At 46.3% G+C, this 25,323-nt stretch overlaps 1 protein-coding gene across 2 annotated transcripts in view; it reads left to right on the top strand.

The window, feature by feature from the left end:
* ZFYVE26 (zinc finger FYVE-type containing 26) overlaps positions 1 to 25,323 on the top strand; it is a 740,905-nt gene that overhangs the window by 441,052 nt on the left and 274,530 nt on the right. For both annotated transcript variants that reach the window (XM_085627201.1, XM_085627200.1), the window contains one exon: positions 2,995 to 3,131. In XM_085627201.1, the coding sequence (XP_085483327.1) occupies positions 2,995 to 3,131 (137 nt within the window). The remainder of the gene's footprint in view (positions 1 to 2,994; positions 3,132 to 25,323) is intronic.

Below are 25,323 nucleotides of genomic sequence, written 5' to 3'. Positions count from 1 at the left end.
GTGAATCAACAACCAGATTATCATCATCATTCCTCATTTTACAGCTAAAAATTGCTTTCCAAAGGCATGCTTTTATTTGCCGCATATGATACAAGGCAGAGTGCTGTTTTTTGTGAAACTGGTAAATGAATTGAATTAAAAATAGTCTGACCAAGGAAATGGCAAAGGTGTGCAAGGGAAGAAAGATGGGCAGTTGGAGCATATCAGATCTAGAGCAGGACCTTTTATGTGCAACTGGCATGGAAAGCTTGCAGCTACTTTACAGAGTGACTTTGCTGTCAAATTGGAGTGCAGTAGATGTCTTAGGAATCAATAACATACTCAGTGACTCACTTGAGTACCTGGTATTGCAACTCTTTCACCAGTGTTTTCAGGTTCTCAGTTCATACTGTCAGGTATCGGATCTCTTGGAATCCCTCTTCTACTGACACCACTCTGCCTAAAATATATTTTGTACTTCAGTACTTATACAACCATGCTTGGTGATGTTCCACATCATTCATGTAACATAAGTACTATGTTCAAATAGGCTTTGCCACCATGCCAGCAGCAAATAAAACCTCATGAAAATACTGTGAGGAGCTGCTTGCAGCTCGTGTAACGAGCCACAGGTATCGGTGGCATTGTCATACACATGCCCCACAGAGGTAAATCTTTCTTAATAGCGGATGCAGGTAGAGAACTTGAGCCAAGTTTTACACCAGAATATAGGAGAGGGATGTTAGTCACCATATTGGTGTGGAGTTCAATAAGAACATTTGAATGCCAGCTGCTTCTGAGCCAGTGCCTCAAAGACAGAGGGTCATTTCTGTTTTTTATGTTGGCCTCCTACCATTTCTGTGGCCATGCTTCATTGCTTGTCATAAACCCAAGCATCTAGCCATCATTGTAGGAGTGCACATGATGCTGAATTGTTATTCCTCTCACAGGTTATACTGACAGCAAGTCAGCCTACTGCTGTTTAAGGATGATGTTTGATGCTCCAGTTAAAGCTCCATATGATCATGTGGATTCTCAGTTATCCTTTCTTGCCAACACTACAAAAATTGGATCTTTATTGAGCTCCCTGTCAAAACGCAATAAGCTGGTATTCTCACACAGCAAGCAGCCAGGTGATCTTCGTGGACCTAAAGAAGTCTCCCAATGTTTCCTTCCAAGAACATATTGCACAAACGTTTGAATAAATTGGTATTGACTTGAGTCTTTAAGCCTAAAATATTTTACTTTCATGCCCACGCTACCACACTAAAATTGTTGTTCCACAAGAAGGTGATCAAATACTTATGTGAGTCATTTGCCAAAGAAAGTACCAGTGATTTGGAAGTTGGTTGCCTTCGTTTTCAAGCACCTCCCACTTTTAATTAACTTGTTTTGTTTGAACCCATGCAGCTGAAGTTCAGGCGGGCACTGTAACTGTTCTGCTTTACCTATGAATCCTAAATAACTGGATCTTGTTTTACACTTCACATTCCCACTAATTCCATCACCCCTGCACTGTATTTTCAAGCCTTGATGCACCAGGGCAGCTTCAAGCAGTCTGTGCACCTTACAAAAAAACAAGTAATGCCTTCCATAATCACTCTTGCTCAACGTGTGACTCAGTAATGATGCTTGAGTAACAGGAGTGCGTGATTAACATGTTTATTTGTAGATATGTCTGATCCTACCTGTATATATTCTCTTCGTTTGTGTCATTCACCCTTACACACTTCATTGTTGTTGCCTCTATAAATCAGTCTAGATCAAAAGGACTCCAGATTACAACATTTTAATGTACAACATTCCTGTTAGAAGAGCTGCTCAGAAAACCTTAAATGCATAGCATGATAGGGAGCTCTTAGTGCATGTGATTTAGAAACGTGACCAAATGTACTTCTTTGAATTTTTAAAGAAGTCATTGCGGAACAGTGATTTATTTTCAGGTCTTGAAGAGGAAATGGCCTCTTTTACAAGTTTTAAAACATCAAACATAAAGCCCTTCTTTCTTTGGACAAACATCAGATTTCCTAAAACTGGGCTTTAGAAAGGGAGCCTTCACCTTACAAGGGATGGGTGTTGTGCCTGACCGAAGAGGTCTAGGGATTTCTTTATCTCCTCTATAAACATGATGCCAGCAGTACGATTGTTCTGACCCTTTGGGGAACATAAATAGACATAGGGGTGCCCCCTCACACAATGTGGAGAGGTGTGGCTCACTGGTTAGAGGCGGCCGACCCGTAAGCAGAGAATCGGCCAGGGACCAGGGTTCAATTCCCGACGCGGCAGGGTCGTGGACCAGGGTCAAAACGGACTCGATAATTCTCGCCTCGGTACCTACTCTAACCAGGAACACACTCGGCAACTCTGGGCATTAAGCTTGCCGCATCTCTACAACGGCCCCCCACAGACGCCGGGGATGCCTGGTTTCACCTTGGAGATACCCAGAAAGGGACCATCTCACAGGGAAAACCAGGACGGGTTCCCCAGCGGTCTTCAGCGCCAGGATACTCCATGGAGTCACAGTGCGCTTTACAAGTACACCCACATTTACATTTACATTTACAATAAACATGCTCCTCATGCTTTCCTAAATATACCTGAATGGTGTAATGAACATCTCTGCTGCAGATACTTGGTTTCAGGGTAGTTTGAGGCCTCTAGCTCAGCAGTCGTCCAGAAAGGCCTCAGACACTAGCGGAATATCAGAACCCATCTTTGGTCCCCAGATACTGTTACTTTGTCATTGTTATAAAAGCTGTTTTTTTGTTTTGGGAAAGATGTGACATGTACAGTTTGGTAGCACTTTAGGGACTCCTCAACATATTTTCTAGTGAGTCCTGCATGGTATCACTTTACATTAGAACACTATCATAGCCAAAAGATCCAAGCTGTTTGTTCATCTAAGGAAACTGCCTTTATGTGCTGATTCACCCTTTGCAGCTTATGTGTTTCATGAAATGTTGGAAACTGTGATTTATTAGTTTGACATTCCTCCCTCCTGTTTTTCTTTCAAAGTTCAATCGTCGCCATCACTGTAGACGGTGCGGAAGGTTGGTTTGCAGTTCCTGCTCCACAAAGAAAATGGTTGTGGAAGGTTGTAGGGAGAACCCAGCTCGTGTGTGTGACCAGTGTTTCAGCTTTTACACAAAAGAGTAAGTGTCGTGTGCATTTGTGTATTTGTGAGTTATGTAGATTCTAGTTAGTTTGTTAAGCAAAGACCAGATCCACGCTAGTGTACCTGTATGACTTTCTTACCAAGTTGTACTGTACTAGTGGAAGTTCTGGCAGAGAGGCATCTTGTATTTTACTTTTCTGTACAGAGATTGGGACATTGCCAGATCTTTATACATGGTTACTCTAGTTGTGTGACCTGAGATCAGGAGAGCAAGTGCTTACGGGTCATGAACATTGGCCTCACTGAATTTTAAGCAGATGCATCCTGGAGGTAAACAGGGTATGTGTGTTCATACAGGACAGAGTGGCTTACGCTGCTTTGTTCTGAGCCATCAGAATATATAGCAACACAGCTCACTTGATTGGCATCATCTCAAACCTCTTTTACTATTCAGATCTCCAAAACAAGCCTTTCTAAACCTTTCCCTCCGACTCTTCCTCCTCTGCCTCCCCTTTACTCATCCCAAACCCCCTCCTACAGCTATGAACTCCCCCAAAAAATCTTTGTAGACCCTTCTGTCCCCCCACTATTCCTTTTACAATCCAAATACAAGACTAACATCTCCACCGCTCAAATCAAATTAATTTCATATTTCCCTACACTAATTCACCACTAATACTTTTTGGGTATCAGAGTAGCCTGCTAGTCGCCGAAAGTGCTACAACACCTCATCAGGGGAGCAAGCGCTATATAAATGCAAACCCTTCCCTCCTCCATCCCTCAACTATCTTTTTCAATCCAAAAAACAGACTAGCATGTCCACCGCTCAAATTAATTTCCTATTTACGGGGTATGGGATAGTAAGCACTACATAAAACCAATTAAAATTACTCTGGAAAAGAACTTGCCAACTCAAACATAGAGGCAATTCTGCAGCTTTCTTTCAAGGAAGGCTATAGCTTGGAGGTGGCAAAACAGCTCCTAGACTAAGATGGGAGCCTTCAGAGAACACGTGCTGCAGATGAATCCTAGAAAAGCCTGCTCTGGTCAGAAATCTTTGTACATGATAATACAGTGAACCATGTCATATGGGTGTATATTGGTCTCAAACAGAAGAGGCTGCTTCTCTTGACTCGATGTAATTCCAATCAAAAAGCTCATGGCCTAAAGAACCCAAGTGACATCTACTTCCTGTCCCACCTGTGTGTACCGCCTTCAATCTTTGATGTACTTAATCCTTCTCCTGCTTGTCTATTATGACAGTCTGTTATCGCACCAAGAAATTTACAGTTACGAAAATAATCAAGAAACCAGGCCTGAGATTAATTAAGCTGTTGATAGTCTGTAGAGAAATGTCTTTTTACAGGTTCACCCCCACTATTTCCCTCCACTTTTTGATTACTTAGTTGCTGGTTTTTCGAATATGTAGTGCACCGGGCCCTGCTGTCCAGACTCCTGTGCATGTGCTCTGACCTCTCAAAGTATGTGTACAGTTGGCTAATACCAGATTGACATATTTAACTTACATACAAGTCCCTAGTATATGAAAGAAGGGGTACATAGGGCTAGTAAGTTTTCGGCTTTTGGACATTATATGTATTTACCTATGCAGCACATTATTGTGGGTACAGAAACATGTATTGTTCTAATGTGCACAAATCAGGGAAAGGGTGCAGTACCAATCAGAATGTGCACTATTATCTGATTGCCCCAGTACTGAGCCAAAGGTAGGGCTATAACAAATGCTCAGGTAACCAGAGGACAAGATGAGTAACCCAATTACATTTCTACTCGATAATCTTCCTTCATGGGCAAGGATATGCGTGTCATTTCAGCATTTATCACTGTGCATAATGCTGGATGGGGAATTTAAGCATGAGTAATTAGAAGGGTAATTTCACACATTGAGGCCTGGACTCCGGCATCATCTTTTTTAGTCTAATGTTCTAAATTAGAATGAGGTGACACACTCTTAAGAGATCAATAGTGTAGATTGTTCCTACACAGCACACAAAATGAATTTAATTTTATTTGATGCTTCGGAAATGGCCTTTGGAACATGGTTGGTTTTCACTAGGTTGGCATGAAAAAAGTGCCATCAAATTAGTGGCAAGCCACAGTTTTGCAGGCTGTATTTACTGAAGTAATGCAATTTCTTGTATTTATGCCTTTCCACTGCATGAATCGTGACGCCCACTTTTGCTGCATGGTTCCATTGACCGCGTTTCGCTGCAGAAACGCAGTTTGAGACCATATTCCTTACTGATTTAAATCAGAATCCCCCAAGGCTCCTGTTTCGTATTAATGGGTCTGCTTCACCCCTACATTATTATTCAATAAATGCATTTCTTTTTCTCAAGCCTACCTGTGGCCCTGGAAGTCGAAATGTCTTGCATGCATGGGCACCGGAATGTAAATGTTGAACCTAGCTAGCCGAGACCTAAAAAGGGGGGGGCTTTTTAAAATCTTTCTCTAGTGTGGACAAGTACTGGCATGTGTGCCGATCTTTTTTTGTAATGAATTATCTTTCAGCTGAAAAGTGTAAAATAGAAGGAGGATAGAAACACCTTGAGCTAATCCGTGTGAAATTCAAATATGGAGGTCACAGATTAGAACCTCGGTAGATTGACTCAGCCAATCATCAATCACCCAGGTTTATAACATGAGAACAGTTAAATTATATAAACGCATCACATGCTGTACAGCGCAACAAAGTCGCAAGACTGAGCAACCACACAAATAAGCGTAAGGCAGCGAGAACCAGGCGTGCCGGGTCATCTTTACAAGAAAGCTAACCTCAGCATCAACTGTCAGGAAGAAGACTCAAGGCACTTGACAACTACCCATAGAGCTGATGTTTGTTAGAATCGGATGATTTATCGGCGCAGCTTCCAATTTTAATCCGCAATTTTAAAACAAAGGTGGAGTTTCAAAACCTTTTGAAAGATACACAGTTGCGTATGAGAGCCCTTTCCGTCTTCGTTATGTGTTCATGTAACTATCGAGTGCCGAAAAAAGCGCTTTTCAACAGTTTGCAGTGACGGATTGCAACTTTACTAGTCTGGTGCACCAGCTTAGCTCTTACATTTTGAAATGTTCTGCATGAAGGAATCCTGCTTTCTTTTTTATTTTGTAGAGTATCGTTTATGCTTCGAAAAGGGCTTCTATGTGCTATAGAGCCGCCAGCGCACTGCACACTTTGAAACAATAGCTTCAACTTAGTCTTGCTTCACACAAGCTCAGTGAAGCTCATTGAAGCTATGAATGAGGTGCAGCATCTGTCCGAAATGTTTTCTGAAACTGTCCTATTTGCTAATGAATAGCAGCTAAGTCCATATTGATCCCTTGAGCTGTCTGCGATCCTTAAGCAGCTCTACCAGGAATGTTTAAAGCAGTGATCTGTGCTGATGAAGAGCAGCTCTGTCCGTAATGAGCACAGGAAGCTGTCACGAGGTCAGATGCAGATCAGCTTAGCCCGGAGTGTGCAATGCTAGCTGTTCTCTGTGCTAAAGTATATCAGATTTACCCATCAGAGCATTTCACTAGGTCCTGTCCCCAGTGCGGAAGTGCGCAGCTCTGTTTGGAGTGTGCTGCCAGCCGTCCTCGGTGCTGGAGTATATATCAGAGTGACCGGCAGTTCCAAGGCAGCACCTTGTCCAGCTGTCCAAGAGCGTGAACCAGGAACTGTCCGGTAGAACCAGGGCTTTGAAGTATAAGGGGTGCTCGGTACTGCACAGTTTCGGTCCTTCACGGCGGAGCGTTCTGAGCTCTTTCTAAAACTGTCGGAGACTCACACAGGGAGTCTCAGCTGTACTTAAAGATAAAGCGTGGCGGTCGCACTGATTATACGTGGGATACTTTTGGCGCATGCATATAATATAAGCTAGTGTGCGCATGTTAATGCGCACTATTTTAAAATAACAATTACGCTGTGTAACGAGACTGTAGTTAGGGTGTGCTGCTTCCGGAATTAACGGAAGTCATGTATCGGATCAAGTGCCAATAATAGGCACTCTAACAAACAAAATGCAAAAGTTAACCAATGGCAAGCTGCGAGAAATTACCCGGTAATAGGCGGAGTTTCTCCAAGCATATAGATTACTAGATGTCTCGGAGAGACAGCGCATTCGCGCTGCCTAGCCGAGACCGCAAAATACCTAGTGGACTGGAGCACTTAATTGTGCCACCACTGCAGTCACATTCTGATGGATACATCTGCCAGTGGATTCCTCACCTTGTGAATATCCCATGCGCCAGCAACATTCGGAAACTTTTGTAGCAGCCCACGCCGATGAGGTCGAAGACGACGTCACAGAGACACGGCTTCACTTGCGACTCGGCTGACGTCACCGGATCCATAAGAAGACCTCGTCGGCGTGATGACATCAGTTTCCTTTTTTCCGCGCCGTCGACGCTAACGGTTTTCGGGGCTCTCTCTGTAGCTTTGGTTTGATACTTTCTTTTCTGCTGGTATCTCTCTCTTCTTCTTGTCTGCATCTAAAGATGTCAGCGAAGAAGTCCGGGTTTAAGCCTTGCCGGGAGTGCGGTAAGCACATGTCGATAACGGATCAACATGAAGACTGTGCCTGGTGCCTTTCATCGGACCACGATGTCGAAGGATGTTCTTGCTGTCGCAAGATGAGCACAAAGGCTCTGAAGGAGAGGGAAGCCAAATTATTCATCGCCAGGATGAAAAAGGAGAAGAGAGGTATGAGAAGATCAAGGTCAAGGTCGAGGTCGGCATCGAAGTCGACTTCGGGACATGCTTCCAAGTCCAAGAAGCATAAGAAAAAGAAGAGGCATGGATCTCGACATCGCTCGGACAGGGATGCGGCTCCGAGATCGACCTCGCCTTCTCGGCGTCGTAAGGACATTGTATCTCCTTCGCCTGTTTCTGTTCCTGATTCTCCTGTTGGCCTGTCATCGCCTGTTGCTTCACCGGAGCATGCTCCGGCTCCATCTCCGACACCGGCTCCATCTCCGGCTCCGTCTCCGGTTCCAATTGAAGAGCTTCCAGCTCCGGACGAGCCTTTAGCTCCGCAGATCCCACAGTTGGCGCCGATCGGCCTGAGTCCGGTGATGCCTCAGCCTGAGCCATATCCATCGTTTCCAGGCCCAGGTCAAGATCTGACGCATTATCTTAATGCTATGTATGGGATCTTTTCCAGAGCCTTGTACCCCTCTGGTACACCTTCGGGTTCTATGGGTCCTATGGCTTTCAGTTTGGGAGTTCCTCAAGCTTATCCTCAGGCTCCCTTCATGCCTCGTTCGACGCCAGCTGTTCCTTTGGATCCGCGCTCGACGCCGGCGCCGTCGAATTCGGTTACGGCGCCGCCGACTCCTGCTGTGAGGATCAGATCTAGGAGGGAGGCCCAAAGGGTACTGGAGGAATAGAGGTACCAGATGGAAGAAGTGGAAGAAGGTGAGCTGATGGTGTCAGAGGATCTCTTTGAAGAATTAAAGGAGGCTAGTGGCCTGGACTTGTCGCCTGAATGGGAGATTACTCCTCCTGCGGATGCTCCTTCAAAGGAGGTGGCTCCCTACCCCTCTGTTATAAAAAAGGCAGCTGAGCTTCTGGATCTGCAGTTACCATCTGCAGAGTTTAAACCAAACATCCTTACAGAGGTTCTACACTCTCCCTCCTCTGTATCGGAGCCTTTGCTTCCTTTTAATTACGCCATTATTGAGCCGGTAATGGAGGTATGGCGTAAGCCCTTCTCTGCTCCTACGGTTTCTAAGGTTGTTGCAAGGAGGTATAGGGCGGCTCCAGGGGACCCAGACCTTTTAACATCCCATCCTTATCCGGAGAGTCTGGTGGTTCAGGCTGCCTGTTCCAAAAGATCTACAGGTGCTTTTCCCCAAGTCCCGAGTGACAGGGATGCAAAGAAGTTAGACCAGTCGTCTAAGAAAGTCTTCTCTTCTGCCAGTATGGCTTTAAAATCGAAGAATGCCACCTGTCTTTTGGGCCGATCTATCCATGCTCTTATGGATTCAGCAAAGCAGCTGGCCCCAAAACTGTCAGAGGAGGATAGACTGAACTTTAATGAGGTACTGTTGGACAACCAGGCGGCTGCACGTCAGGTAATCCAAAGTGGCTTGGATACAGCTGATTCTGTTGCAAGGATTATGGGCTCTTCTGTTGCCACAAGTAGGAATGCGTGGCTCAAGTCATCCAAATTCTCCCCTGATGTGCAGGCAACACTCCTGGACTTGCCTTTTGATTGCTCTGGTCTTTTTGGCAAGAAAGCGGATGCTGCGCTCGAAAGATTTAAGGAGAGTAAGGCCACTGCCAAATCTTTGGGCCTGCAAACTCAGCCTAGGGGTTCGTTCAGGAGGTACAGGGGCTTTGGAAGGTCATCCTTCTGTACATACAGACAGCCCCAGCAGCAGAACACTCTGTATAAGAGCTACAGAGGCAGAGTCAGAGGTCGTACACGAGGTCGACAGGTCTCCTCCTCCTCCTCTTCCTCTTCCTCAGCCCCTCCCACCACTGCAAAGCAGCCCTAGATCCACCATTCTGGATCATGCTGGTCCTGTGGGGGGCCGGCTTACCCATTTTCTACAAGATTGGGAATCGGTTACTACAGATCTTTGGGTTCTAGATCTTGTAGAAAATGGGTACGCCCTTCCCTTTCGGGAATTCCCTCCAAATTACCCTCCTTGCCAAGGTGCTTGCTCGGAGGACCACTTTCTTCTCCTGCAGGAAGAAGTCCTAACATTACTGAAAAAAGGTGAGATCGAGGTGGTTCCAGAGCGGGAAAGGGGTCAGGGATGCTACTCCCGGTATTTCCTGATTCCAAAAAAGGACGGCAGATTGCGTCCAATCCTGGACCTCAGGATCTTGAATCTTTTTCTGAAGCAAGAGAAGTTCAAGATGCTCACCCTTGCGCAGGGTCTTCAAGCGCTGCATCAGGAGGACTGGATGGTGTCGATCGACTTGCAGGATGCGTATTTCCACATCCCCATCCTGAAGTCGCACAGGAAGTATCTCCGGTTTACGGTAGGGTCGCAACATTTTCAGTTTGCGGTCCTCCCGTTTGGTCTTACTACTGCACCTCGAGTCTTCACCAAGGTGATGGCAGTGGTGGCAGCCCATCTCAGAAGGTCGGGGATTTCAGTTTTCCCCTATTTGGACGACTGGCTGATCAAAGCAGAGTCTCCAGAGAGGTTGCTTCATCATCTGCAGGATACAACACAGCTGTTGTACTGTTGCAGGGATTCTGCTTATGCACAGAACTATACGCAGGAAACCAGGACCTCCGAGAATTGTGGTGTATCAGAAACTCCCCTCAGAACCAAGAACCCCTATCCGACTAGCTTAGTGTCCCATTCGTTATCCGAGATTTAGCTCGGCGGTCCCAATGTATAGACAACCCAGAACAAGCGACTTAGATACTCTCAGGAGTGGTTGGAATCCGAAATACCCGTTTGTATATATATATCAGTCCACAACAGAATAACAAAGACAGTTTAAAGAGTTTATTTTATAAACCTCGCGTCCTAAGATGCAGTACTTTGGCTAACACAAGCAGACAAATGGTTAAGATCAGAACCATCAGCATTGTTACAATACCATAGAAAATGAAAGGAGCCATCATAATAATAATGACAGTGGAAAGCGACCACCCTCCTTTCTCTAGCAACTAATAGGTTATTATTAGACTAATAGAAGGTCTCTTAGGCTTGCATGGGGGACCCCATACCTTATAGATCAGCTTAGTGGAATCACATCACAGGATCAGCTAGGCTCTCTCCTGCAACAGCTCTTCGTTTCGAATGTAAGTGAAAACATGCTGCTCTGCAATATTAAAGGACTCGTCTTTCAGGTATTGGCAGCTGTATGTATGTTATGGCTAAGAAGTGGTACGATCAACCTGAACACAACAACCTGCACCGTCTAGTGACCCAGACTCGTTCTTTACACGGTGTACAGACCAAGGTCACTGCTCACTGTTAAGGATGTTAAACAGACGGTTCTCATGTGAAGCAAAGTCGAGTCAGCAGTTCTCGAATGAATAACATGTAACAACAGTGTTGCGTGCAAAAGCAGCAAAAGCGGCAAGCTGGCTTTCTAACAGCCGACGAGGTTATGCTAACTTAGCGTTGTACATAGGGAGTGGTTAACCCATACTACACCCCCCCTTTGATCGGACTACTAACCACTAGGGGCGCACTTATCAAGAACGCAGAGTTCAAGTTAGAAAGAACGGAACCAAGGGCATGAACTATAAGTCCATATAAGGTAAGTATAAAGTTCGAAAGGAAAAAAAAAAAATGTCAAAATGGAAAAATGATGTCAGGGAAAAAACCATGAAAAAATTGGAAAAAAGATGACATCGATGGATGCACCATGAGTTGACCAAGACAAAGAGTCAATCCATCAAGGTATAGGCACAATAAGTTGCAACAGCCTCCAAGAGGAAATCATTGGAGCGTTCCGCAAAATTATCCGCCATCCAATTCAGCAAGGGAAAGGAACACACGTGTTCACTCACAATTGGAGCTTCCAGCACCACACGAGGACAACAGGAAGGTTCCTCGACATAACTTCGTTCCAGCAAGTCAATCGCAGCCTCTTCAATGGCCCAATTTCCAGGACTCCCTGTGCCGCACCCAAGGCCATAAACCCGACACCAGAACATTCAAACTCATGAGCCACTAAGGGGCCCATTAGTTGATCAAAATCCAGGACAGGTGACACCGAGTTTGACAGGCATAAATCCAGAGCCCACTGGAATGGACAATCCAGGCAGTGAAAGACTGGCTGCACACAAGTAAAGAACAGAAACCGGAAGGACAATCCATATGCGACACTTAAGGTCGCCAGTGGTAAGGTGCCATAGTATTCAAGCATCCGGTTACGGAGATGCAACAGCCGGGGCATGTTGTCTCGGTACGCAAGTTGCGCAGCCATTGCGTAGTACGCAAACCAATAGAAGTATTCCAGCTATAAGGGCGAGAAGCAAAGGGAGACCTCCGAAGACGCTGGAAAAAATAGAATGAAAAAATGCGGGAATCACACCAAAAACAGTTTGAAAGGAGGTTACGAGGCCGGAACCCACAATTTTAAAGAAATGAACTATGCCAGTCGTAGACGAGGCATTAAAGATAGTCTGTATCAATGTTCCAAAATGGAAGGGGAGGTCAGTATTCAAAAGCGCCTGCACCTCCGTGCGGGTGTTTGCCACGTGAAGAAGAAAGGTTTCACGGGACAAAGTCAAAGCGACCTCCCTTTGAGACAAAAGAGCCCTTATTCTGCTCATCTGGTTGAACTCTGCGTTCAAGGTTGGAATCGAAGGCCAGATAGAAACATCGAGCCGGCCATGCGGGGGTGGGAAAAGGACATTTTTACAGCAAACAACACGCTGTGAAACAATTACTATCTATGGTATTCCCTTTAGCATCCCGCAGCAATCCTCATTATTTAAAAGCAAATAACTACCGTTAGCAAGCAGCGTAAATGAAGGGGTTATAACCGGCACCGGTATACCTTTCAGGATGCAAGCCAAATTAGGAGCGTGCACATTGCAAGCACCATGTAATTGTATGTGTCTACACACTACAGAATGATCAGGGGCAGAAGTGCATTCCTCACCCTTCAAATAAACCTCTTTTCCCTCCCGCATGCATCTATATGTCTACGGGAGCGACCAGACTTCGTGCAGGAATGCAGTACCAAGTTGTTCATATCTGCCAAGAGCATAATGTTTCATGCACGAACTGAACTTAAAAAGCGGAAAAGGTAAAGTGATCACTCCGTGGATAAGCCAAACGGCCGAATTTAACTCAGCAATATAGAAAGGTAACGGTTCTAATTTCTCAATGTGCAGTAATGAATAAGTAGCATCTTTCATGGACATAAACTGTTGTTTTGCAGTTAAATTAAAAGGGAGGAACAAAGATGAAACATTCATGTAATCCCACTGCACCTTCCCTGCCTTTAACGTTTGTAAAGTCCATGCTAACTGCATAACAGAACGCAACTGATTCTGGCCATGATACAATACAGACAAATCATCCTGCACAATGTCTACGACAGATGAAACAATATTATCTAAAGTGTAAATCCTAGAAGACAAGGTGTTTATACTATTATCAATCACAGCCAATACTTTTTCCATATTGGCCTGGTCAATAGCACGTAATCTGGACGCAGCTTCAATTTGCGACATTTTCCAAACTTCGTTGTAAATAGCATATACCCATATTTTGGACCTGCCTGTCGCAGGACCCTTAATAAAATCATTCAGATCAATTTTGTCGTTTAAACGTGACAAATGAAGTTTAACAGATGCTAATGTGGAATGTTGCAGCCATGACTGGCATAACTTACCCACAGAGTAGGTAGTTACAGTGTGCGATGATTCAAAACGTGGATCTACTCTGACTTGAGTATACCCAGGTGCTAAAGCTAGAAATCGACGTTGACAGGAATCTGAACCAGTTTGCCATACCAACCACCCATCAAGATTAAATGCTGAAACATTAAAGGTGGTTTTGGAAATGAGGGACTGCAACCTAGTAAGGGAAAGATCTGTGTGATTACCCCAGCCGGGATAAGCACCCAGATCCGGGATCGAGGGGGAATTCAATGTTTTAGATGTGGCCAATCCAAAACAGGTGGTCTGAAAAATAGATGAATTCAAAAACAAAATGTGCAGAATTTAAATACAAATCTTCAGCATCAAATGCAGCATAATATTTTAGATCAGAAAATAGTGCTTCTATTGCTTGTACATCCCAATCATCAGATCGGATATTCTGTTTAACTACGTCACCCATAGAAACACGAAAGACATTAGGCACATTAATCACTTCAGTTGGTCCATGAATTTGAAATTTAACAGCATCCCAAGCGATCCCATCACGCACAGGGCAGGCAGTAATGTTCACAAAAGTCTGGTCCCTTTTCATAATGTGTGATGAGGAATGGGGGGCCAAAGTTCCATCAATTAACCTAATCGCAGATCGCTCAGCCAGGTAGTGTCCATTGATAAGTTTAAAAAACACTACCACAAAGCCAATTGTCATGAACAAAAAAACACATATTAGCACCAGCCAGATGTAAGTCCATGGTGCCACCAAAAAATGTCTCTTGAACCAGGCAAAAAATATAGAAATTTTGGAAGGGGCAGTGGAAGTCATTGATTCAGTGTCAAAGGAAGAACGTGACTGGTTAATCGCTGTTGAATGTAACAGAGGCAACGGGACACCTGCAGGATAAGCATACTCAGGATCATCAGGCAAACCACCAGCAGTAGGCAGCATAGAAGGAGCAGTAACTGCATGCATCTCAACGGCAACCTCAGGCATGATGTTCGAGGGCGGCAACACAACAGAATTTCGCAGAATGGAAGGGCAAGAAACTGAAGGTGTCATACTAATGAGAATCGGCCACCCGCTGTAGCTTGACATTGTCAATCGAGATGTACCTGTTATCCTTGCGACCAGGAAGTGGAGGTAAAATAACTGGACGTGTACCCTGAACTCCAAGCACCGGGACTGGTGCACGATAGAAGGGGCCAAACTCCTTCTTGTTCTCCACCTTCTCACGGACCAGGTCACCAACTCGAGGTAGCCAGCCGACTACCGGAATCTGGAGCTCAGCTTCGGATGTAGAGGGTACGTGTTCCTTTGCTAGAGTGTCTCTGGCTTCTTGAAGATTCTGCAATACAGCACAGTGATCATCTAGGTCAAAAGGCGCGGCAGCCGCCGCCATGTCTAGACCCTCATGGTCCGGGACAAACATTCGTACTCCAAAGAGCATCATGTATGGGGTCCGCCCACCCAGAGACCTTCTAGGGAGATTATTAAGTGCGCGTTGCACGTCATACAAGTGGGTTAGCCAGCTTCGGCCTGTACCTAAAACCCTTGCTGTCAAAGATTGCTTTAGGTCACGGTTCATTCGCTCCACAACACTATTGCCCTCAGGCCGGTATGGAGACGAAAATTTGACTTGGACCCCCAAACTTCTCATGGCTTCTTTGTACGCCCTAGAGGCAAACGCAGGGCCCTGGTCAGAATGAAGGGTACCACATGCAAAACTCCCAATAAAGACACGCAAATCCTTGATGACAGTCCGGGCATCAGCACTCCTTTGCGGCCACACCCACAGAAAACGTGTGCACGAATCCACTGCAACCAAGATCTACTTGTACGCAGTATCAGAGGAAAAAGGACCGCAGTGATCTAAATAAACACACGCACGTGGTTGATTAGATATAAACAGCTGCGTTTGTGGTGGACGCGCGGCAGAAGAAGGTTTAATCTGCTGACAAATGTCACATAAAAGGACATAAGCCCGCGCCTGTTTGTACAAACCGTACCACCAGTAACGTTGCTGCAAAAGAGATACAGTAGCCGAAACGCCGGCATGCGCAGACGCAACACCTTCGTGGGCAGCTGAAATCAGAGATGGTCTGCTGTCCGCGTTGGGAATCAATCTGTCACCAACGTCGTTAATCCTCACTAACGGGACGTTATCAGGACTTAAGCGATAATGGTAGCGAGAAGGGAAACCTTTCGGAAAGGCTGTCCCTGTCTCGGATGCAGCAATAGCTGCCAAGATGTCATCATCAATCTTACTTTTGGATCTTGTAACTGCTGCCACTAAATATGTCGCCACTGCGGTTTTTGCTGCCTCGTCAGCCAAACTGTTACCGACAGCATGGACACCAACCCGCTGGTGACCAAGAGTGTGAATTACATTCACGAGGGGCAAATGGTCCTTAAGTTCTGCCACTCGAACCCAAAGCGTTTTGTGCTTTACTGTACTACCTTTCGAATCACGAAAGTCATTGTGACTCCAAAAGTGTAGATTCTCGTTGTATGATTGAACACAATAGTACGAGTCACTCACTATAAGAGTAGTGACTCGAGGATCAGCAAACTCCAGTGCAAGCACTAGAGCCTTCAGTTCTGCTAACTACGTGGTACAATCACCCAATGACTGCGTATGCACGACATCAGATTGGAACTCACCGTTCACGAAAGTACCCACCACAATTGCGCAGGCTGCTGAATAGGCGTGCTTTGATCCAGTCGCGGGTTGCGCAGACCCATCAGTGTAAATGACACAATGGTACTCCTCGAGCGGGCGCAAAGTCAGAGGAGCCGGATGAACAAATTCATACTCCAAGAACTCCTGTGTCTGTAATGCCGCGTCAAAGAAATATGTGACGTCAGGCGAGGTCAAGGAGGTTGCCCATTGTATCCACCTTGGATGCAAAGCCTTAGAATTCGGTACACTGGCCTTAGTGACCGCCTCAAGGGCAGGGTACGGTGTTACCACCAGCATGTGCTTCCCCTGTGATAGCGCTCGCTCTTTCAGGATCGCCATCTGAACTGCTGTCAGTACTTTTTCGACAGCGGAGAAGCGCAGCTCAACCGAAGTGTACAGATGAGATTTGTAGGCAATGGGGACGGTGTCGCCCTCATTGAACGTCAAGTAGGTGAAACCCACTGCACCCGGTACGATTCTAATGACCAGGTTAGTGTGGTTATCACGAGTTTGTAAGAATTTCGAAGCAAGAAGATCAGACTGCAAAGATTGCAATGCAGCAGAATGCTCAGGCAGCCAGCACGATTTGGTAAAAGTAGGTTGTACCAAGGCATAAAGCGACTTGATACGCTGGGCATAATCAGGAATGTAGGTACGACCGAAATTCAGAAAGCCCAGCAAAGATTGTAATTTCTTCAGTGTCGTAGGAGCACTAAGGCGTGCACATTTCTCAAGGAACTGCGGAGCCAAGCCTCGACCCTCATTATTGAGTTCGTACCCCAAGAACAACACTGTGAACTCAGCAATGTGGGACTTCGCAAAGTTGAACTTATAACCAAAGTCAGCAAACATAGTAATTATGTTATCCACGCGAGCAAGGTGTGGAAGCAACTCGTCGTCCGTTAGGTAGATGTCATCTACATACGAATATGCTTCCGGGTCAACCAGCTCCAAGAGAGAGACCACACGAGCAGCAAAGACCCCGGGGCTATTTTTATAGCCCATCGGGAGCCTTTTGAATTTCATTTGTTTGCCACCCGAGGTAAACGCCGTCCACTCAAAGCTATGAGGGGACAGATTATGGCTATAAAAGCCATTGGAGATGTTAAGTGTGGTTTTAAACCGTTTTCTCACGAGACTATCGACGAAAGCCGAACTGTGAGTATTTTGTACCGCACATGTCCGGCAGTGCGAATTTGAGTGCCGGTAATCCAAAACTAGGCGGTACGATCCGTCAGGCTTCGTCACAGTGAATAAAGGATTATTCATGGGTGACACACATGTTTCAATTACTCCCTGATATTCCAATTGTTCAAGGATAGACGCGACGTGAGACCTAGCCTCGCGACGCATGGGATATTGGGGCTGTGGCTGGGGTTCTGACCGCAACGGAATCGTATGGTTGGGAGAAAATTTGTCCCAGCCCACCTAAGTACGATACAACGCAGGCGCGAGCACCTGCGCCCACTCCCCGGCTAACCTGTTAGAATGTTCCAGTGGCACTGTGTGCCCAAAGGAAGGGAGGATCACTACCTCCCCTCTAGGAGCATCTAAAACGAAAGCCGGGGGCCAATCCGCCTCCGCCAAAAGGATATCATAGGTGGAGGTAAGATTATCCCAAAATACCACTTTATTTTACGTTGTATGTCACCCTCAATTATAAGGACAATTTCAAACATCCGTTCAGGGGGAGATACGCGAGTATCAGCAGTTTCAACACTTACAAATGTATCAGTTGCTGCCGCCGCCAGATAAGGACGCAGCGCTTGTCGCACTACTGTAACTTCCGCCGCGCTGTCTAGCAGCGTTAGCGCCCATGTCTGGTTCAGAAGCTGTGTCCGTACCATCTGAGGCATATCTTGCAGTTAGAGCAGCAAATTTTTTCTTCTGAAACGGGGGTCTTTGACGTGCAGATTCGTCCTGCTTGCCCTTACCTTCAGTCTGACGGGGCTGCTCACGACCTTGAGCACCCCTTCCTTTCCCACGATCTCCGCCACCGGATTGAAAAGCCGATGTTTCCTGTGAAGAACGAGGAGAGCGTTGTTCAGGAATCTGAAATCTATCAGGTGACTTAATATTAAAACGATCGCGCAAATCATAAGTGCGTTCAGTTTGTATCTGCACCGGCGACGCAGAACGAGACCTCCGTTTCTCTTGCTGCTTCCCCTGTTTTTTGGCTCGCCAACTTTGTTTTGGAAAGTTGGGCTTTTCGTCTTTGGTAGACGAACTCACTTTAGGTTGCTGTACTACAGTAGGAATGATCACGGTGGGCTTCACACCCAAGGCGCTACGACCCACCATTCTGTAGGCTTTCGCTATAATTTTAGCGAATTCCTTTGGCCTGTCGGCCGGATCCACAAGTGCCAACATATTGCCCACTTGGAATTGCATGGCATCTCCTTTGAGGTTGCCCATTACCATGGAACAAACCACATCGAAGCTGTCGACAAGCCTCATTCCCAACTCAATGGCTGCCTCCGCACCATGATTGTCCTGGACCTTCTTGATGACAGAGGGTAGTACGGACATAGACGGAGTGCCATAGCACTTCGCATAGGTCGCAGCAAAGACCTTGCTCCAATTGTCAGTCTACAATATCTGGGACCAGGTCCTTTGGCAAAGTAATAGTGAGTATCCTGTGTTTATCCACAGGAGAAGTATGCGGAAACACGGCTTCTAATTGATCAAACTTTTCAGCAAGCCAGTAAGGAAATTCATCCTTATTTTGGGGGCGCTTGCCGACAACCGCATTAACCATAACTGGACTGATGACCACCGCGTGATGGTCAGTGGTGTGGCCCGCAACCACAAGTGCCCCCACCTGTACATTGCGAGACACGTACTGCACTAACGCCCTATGGACCGTAATCAGGGCAGTGTGTAGCACACGCAACTCCGCCACAGTCATGTAGCGGGGATGGGGCGTATAACCGGCCAGCACCGGCCATGTGGCCCCTGCAATAGACAACGGGCCCATTCTCGCCGGCACTACCGCATGGGGAAGGGCGCCGTTAAACCAAATTGTATGCTGCCAGGCAGTGAGAGGAATTTCAAGTGTCCGATAAGGGGCATAGGCTGCAGGCATAGCTGTGGCAGTATATTCGTGGAACAAATTGTCGTTCGCATTCACTGCATCGAACGTCACCCAAGAGTAAAACAACTCATATGGGAACGCCGCATCAGCCCCTACCACAAAAATAACAGCCAACCCATCATCAGGAACCCCATAGACCCGTAAATGTGCGGTCAGGGGAACCCGACTATGCGCGGCAACGTTGACCGCCATCGGGACACACACAAGCTCTACAGTAGCACTGGGGTTCAGAAAAAGAAAACCTTTTTAATTATCAAGCTTGAAAGAACCTTTAGTCGAAACCTAGGTAGGTTAAGCCGTCACTCCCGTTGTCCGGAAACCAGAGTGAGGGCGTTGTGGACTAATAAAAGCACTAATAAGGCGTTTCAGATCAAAAGACCAAACGTTGGGTGCGCCATGTTGCAGGGATTCTGCTAATGCACAGAACTGTGCGCAGGAAACCAGGACCTCCGAGAATTGTGGTGTACCAGAAACTCCCCTCAGAACCAAGAACCCCTATCCGACTAGCTTAGTGTCCCATTCGTTATCCGAGATTTAGCTCGGCGGTCCCAATGTATAGACAACCCAGAACAAGCGACTTAGATACTCTCAGGAGTGGTTGGAATCCGAAATACCCGTTTGTATATATATATCAGTCCACAACAGAATAACAAAGACAGTTTAAAGAGTTTATTTTATAAACCTCGCGTCCTAAGATGCAGTACTTTGGCTAACACAAGCAGACAAATGGTTAAGATCAGAACCATCAGCATTGTTACAATACCATAGAAAATGAAAGGAGCCATCATAATAATAATGACAGTGGAAAGCGACCACCCTCCTTTCTCTAGCAACTAATAGGTTATTATTAGACTAATAGAAGGTCTCTTAGGCTTGCATGGGGGACCCCATACCTTATAGATCAGCTTAGTGGAATCACATCACAGGATCAGCTAGGCTCTCTCCTGCAACAGCTCTTCGTTTCGAATGTAAGTGAAAACATGCTGCTCTGCAATATTAAAGGACTCGTCTTTCAGGTATTGGCAGCTGTATGTATGTTATGGCTAAGAAGTGGTACGATCAACCTGAACACAACAACCTGCACCGTCTAGTGACCCAGACTCGTTCTTTACACGGTGTACAGACCAAGGTCACTGCTCACTGTTAAGGATGTTAAACAACAGACGGTTCTCATGTTAAGCAAAGTCGAGTCAGCAGTTCTCGAATGAATAACATGTAACAACAGTGTCGCTTGCAAAAGCAGCAAGCTGGCTTTCTAACAGCCGACGAGGTTATGCTAACTTAGCGTTGTACATAGGGAGTGGTTAACCCATACTACAGTACAAATTGGGTTTTTCGATAAACATACTCAAATCTCACCTGGTGCCCTCTCAGCGCAACCTGTTCATAGGGGCGGTACTGGACACTACTGTGTGTCGGGCACTCCCACCTCCTCAAAGGATTCTCAACGTACACGAAATGATTTCCTTGCTTTACAATGGAGCGGTCGTTCCTGTCCTGAAGGTCCTTCGTCTGCTCGGCCTGTTCGCCTCCTGCATTATGTTGGTCAACCATGCATGCTGGCACATGAGGGCAGTGGTATCAGCACAAGGGTGATCTCAGGGAGACTGTGAGGATCTCCAGAGAAGCTGCAGCGCATCTGTCTTGGTGGAGTGTGGAGCGCAATCTGCCTCAAGGAAAGCCCTTTCATCTACCTCCATCGGTGGCCACAGTGATAACGGATGCATCCACTCTAGGGTGGGGTGCGCATCTGGGGGATCTGGAGATCAAGGGTCTTTGGTCTCCGGAGGAAAGGTTGCTTCACATCAACCTTCTGGAATTGCGGGCGATACGTTTGGCGCTCAAGGCCTTCCTCCCTTCCCTTCGAGGTCAGTCGGTTCAGGTCCTGACGGACAACACTACCCCAATGTGGTATGGTAAAAAGCAGGGAGGAGTGGGGTCGCATTGTCTCTGCAGAGAGGCTCTGCGTCTCTGGTCCTGGGTTCAGGATCATCAGATTTGTCTGATGGCAAATCATCTGGCTGGAGTTCTGAACGTGCGTGCAGACAATCTCAGTCGGCAGTTCTCTGCCGACCACGAGTGGAGGCTCCATCCGGAGGTGGTTCGTCACGTCTTCCGGACGTGGGGAACTTCTCGGGTGGACATGTTTGCCACTCACAAGAACGCTCACTGCCCGTCATTCTGCAGTCTCCAATATCCGATGCCGGGAGGATTGGGGGACGCGTTTCAGTTGAGTTGGGGCACTCAACTCCTTTACGCGTTTCCTCCCATACCCTTGATTCCTCGGGTTCTGAGGAAGATTCGCCAAGACCGGGCCCAAGTCATAGTGATCGCCACGGATTGGCCAAGAAGGGTGTGGTATTCAGATCTTCACCACCTCTTCTCGTGCCCTCCGCTCCGTCTCCCTCTCAGGGCAGACCTCCTCTCACAGTCGGAGGGGCAGGTTCTACACCCCCACCTCCAAAGCTTACACCTTCATGCCTGGAGATTGAACGGGGCAACCTGAATTCTTTTTCTCTCCCGCCTGACGTGGTGGATGTAATTTTGTCTGCCAGACGTCATTCCACCAAATCTATCTATTCCTATAGGTGGCCTAAATTTGTTCTTTGGTGCAGAGAGAAATCTATTGACCCTTTGAGGGCTCGTTTATCTGACATTCTTCAGTTTGCCCTTTCTCTTGCTCAGCAAGGCCTTGCTGTAGCCACTGTGAAGGGTTATCTTACGGCCTTGTCGGCTTTCCTTTGCTTGCCGGATCAGCCGTCATTGTTCAAATCACCTATTGTTTTACGATTTCTGAAGGGCCTTACAAACAAGTTTCCTCCTACTCCTTTTATTGTGCCTCAATGGGACTTAAATCTTGTCTTAACTTACCTGATGGGTTCTCCCTTCGAGCCTTACACAAATGTTCTTTGAGACTATTGTCTTTCAAAACGGTTTCTCTCATTGCGATCACCTCGGCAAGGAGGGTAAGTGAGCTTCAAGCTCTGAGTTCAAAACCCCCGTTCTTGACCATTCATGCTGAAAGAATGGTACTCAGGAACAGGGCTGCTTTTCTGCCTAAGATGGTAACTCCTTTCCATCTAGGGCAGTCCATTACCCTTCCTACCTTCTATCCTCCCCCTCACCCTACCAAGGAGGAGGAGCGGCTTCACCGCTTGGACCCTAAGAGCTTTTACCTCGATAGGACTAAAGACTTTCGAGTGGACGACCAGCTCTTTGTGGGCTTTGTTGGCTGCAGGAAATGCAGAGCGGTTCACAAGCGCACCCTTTCCAGATGGATTGTCTTGTGCATCAAGATATGCTACTCTTTGGCCGGTAAGGAACCTCCAGAGGGTTTAAGGGCTCATTCTACTAGGGCAAAGTCTTCTACGTCTGCCTTGTCTAGAGGTGTTCCTGTGGAGGACATTTGTAGGGCGGCAACTTGGGTCTTCCTCCACACTTTCGCTCGTTCCGTCCTTCAGGACTTTCTGGTATAGAAGGGTGGACACCCTCCTCTGGGAGTGGGACTGCTGTGGGAATCTTTTCACAAGGTGAGGAATCCACTGGCAGATGTATCCATCAGAAGAACAAGTTACTTACCTTCGGTAACGCTTTTTCTGGTGGATACAGTATCTGCCTGTGGATTCCTCACTGACCCACCCGCCTCCCCGTTGTCCACCCTTGTATACCTACAATTATAGTGATGGTGTTTGAAAATTTTATTTGTTACTGTTAAAGGCAGTGTATGATTTCTTTTGCCTTCCTATTTATTCTCCACACTGTGCGTGTTGATTTGTATATTATGTACTGTTTATACTGTGTATATATTGCTGTCAGTCCGTCCGTGTGCCTCAAGGCACGGAAAAAAGGGCGGAACTGACGTCATCACGCCGACGAGGTCTTCTTATAAATTGAATTGAAATAAGCTTTATTTCGATAAAAAGCATATCTTAAAAGCACATACAGATATAACATAAGCGAATATGTGAAACCAAGAGACAAGCAATAGGAATATAATATCGTAGTCCCAAGATGAACAAGAAGTTAAAAGTACATATAAACATTATAAATAAGACAATTTAAAAAGAGAATACAAACAGACAATACAAACAATCAGGCTACTTAATTTGGGGCTACAAGGGCTTTGGTTCTTATAAGCCAAGACCACCTCAGAAATTTCGATAGAGCACAGACGTACAGAGATCGTGTGTCTGATTTGAGAATGCGCAAAGCTATGAGATGGTCACGTGTGCCCAGATCTCTACATAGGGGTTTGAGCCAATGGGATCTTGGGATTTTATATTCTGGGCATGCAAATAAAACGTGTGCAATTGACTCAACTTTAGTCTCACAAAAAGGGCAAAAAGGTAATGTCTTAGAAGGTGGGTTCCAGCGCGCGGTCAACTCGCGCACCGGAAGAGTACCAACCCTAAACTTAAAATAAAGGGCTCGATCGTATGGCTTCTGGATAATGTCAAGGTAAGGCTCGTAGCGCACTTCATCTTTGAGCCTTAGGAACTCGATGGTGCTTCTACCACCATGTGCATTAGAGTTCCTTTGTGCAATAACCCAGCTCCAATATAATTTCTTCAACTCTGCTTTCGGGGGTGAGGTTCTATTTACCCAAGCGTCTTTAAGGCCAAGGTCAAAGAGCAGGGTTTTTACGTCTTTCAACCATTTGATTTTGTGCCAAGAAGGTGTAGACAGTATTTCGGATAGTCCCTCCGCATACTTGGCAAGCTCAGGAGTTCGCCGAAGCCGGGCCCAAAGGAGCAAGGGACGTATTTTAGCCAAATCTTTTAACGTGTGACACCCAAGATCCATTAGTAGGGGCACTAAAGGAGTACTCTGAGGTAGTGCCATCAATTCCTTGTAAAAACTAGAATCGGACTTGATAAGCTCGTCAATATTATTTAGGCCCCATAATTCGGCACCGTAAAGTGCCGAGCTCACGCCTTTTGCTTTGTATATCTCCAGAGCTGGGGCTATTGGCCTGGATGTGGAAGAACGATGTTCCCTAAGAAGGGCGCCATTAATCCTCTTATGGGTTAGGAGCATCTTTTGTAAATGGGATGACCAGCGCATAGTGTCTGTAATACGAATACCCAGATAGTCAAATTCTTTTACCCTTTCGAGGGTGGCTGCATTCAGAACTGGGGGCCGTCCTAATTTTTGGGGTGGATTCAGGATTAAGTATTTTGTTTTGGCGGCGTTTATGATAAGGCCTCTATCATTACAAAAGGTTTGGAAACTATCAAGAAGAGTTTGTAAGCCCATGGGCGATTTGGACAACAAAAGAGTATCGTCAGCGAACAGGAGAGTTGGAATGCGTTCGCCCGCCAGGGATGGTGCATCAGAGGGAACTTTCATCAGATGATCCACTACACCGTTCACATAAAGTGAAAAAAGGGTAGGGGCAAGAACACATCCCTGGCGGACGCCCCTGTTCACTGGGATTTTCTCTGTTTTCTGGCCCTGTGGGCCCCAACGTACTTGGGCATAATTTCCCTCATGAAGTTTTATTAGTAAGGCCAGCAAGTAAGAGGGAATGTTCATATTGGCCAGGACGCGCCACAGGGTATCCCGGGGAACAAGGTCAAATGCTGTTTTGAGGTCTATAAAAGCAAGATAAAGGCTGCCCTTTCCAAGAAGCACAACCTTCCAGTAAATGAGGAACAGTCTAAAGACCTGTTCTATGGTGCCTGTCCCGACCCTAAAGCCTGCTTGATAGTCTGAGAGGATATTATTATCATTCACCCAAGATAAAATCCTCTCCAAAATCACTTTTCCAGTCACCTTCTGGGATGAGTCAATCAGACTGATTGGGCGGTAGTTAGCAGGATCGTCTCTAGCCCCCTTTTTGTAGATGGGGACAACCTCAGCCCCCTTCCAAGATTCGGGGACCGGAGCACCATTGGTAATGGCATTAATTAGGGTAGAAAGGATCTTCCCCCATCTAGATGGATCTAATTTGAGGACATCACCAGGGATGCCATCCGGGCCAGCTGCCTTCTGGGGAACAATGGACTTAACAGCATGAAGCACTTCCCCATCGGTAAAGGGGTCAGTGCTCAATGCGTCCACGGAGGAAAATACCCTTTCAGAAGAGAACTTCCCCACGTCCATGGGCCGGGAAGAGTAGAGTTTGGAGAAATG

This window comes from Triturus cristatus, chromosome 9 (genome assembly GCF_964204655.1).
Source record: "Triturus cristatus chromosome 9, aTriCri1.1, whole genome shotgun sequence".
NCBI lineage: Eukaryota > Metazoa > Chordata > Amphibia > Caudata > Salamandridae > Triturus > Triturus cristatus.
The sequence above is the reverse complement of the archived record's forward strand: the minus strand, read 5'-3'. Positions and strand labels throughout refer to the sequence as shown.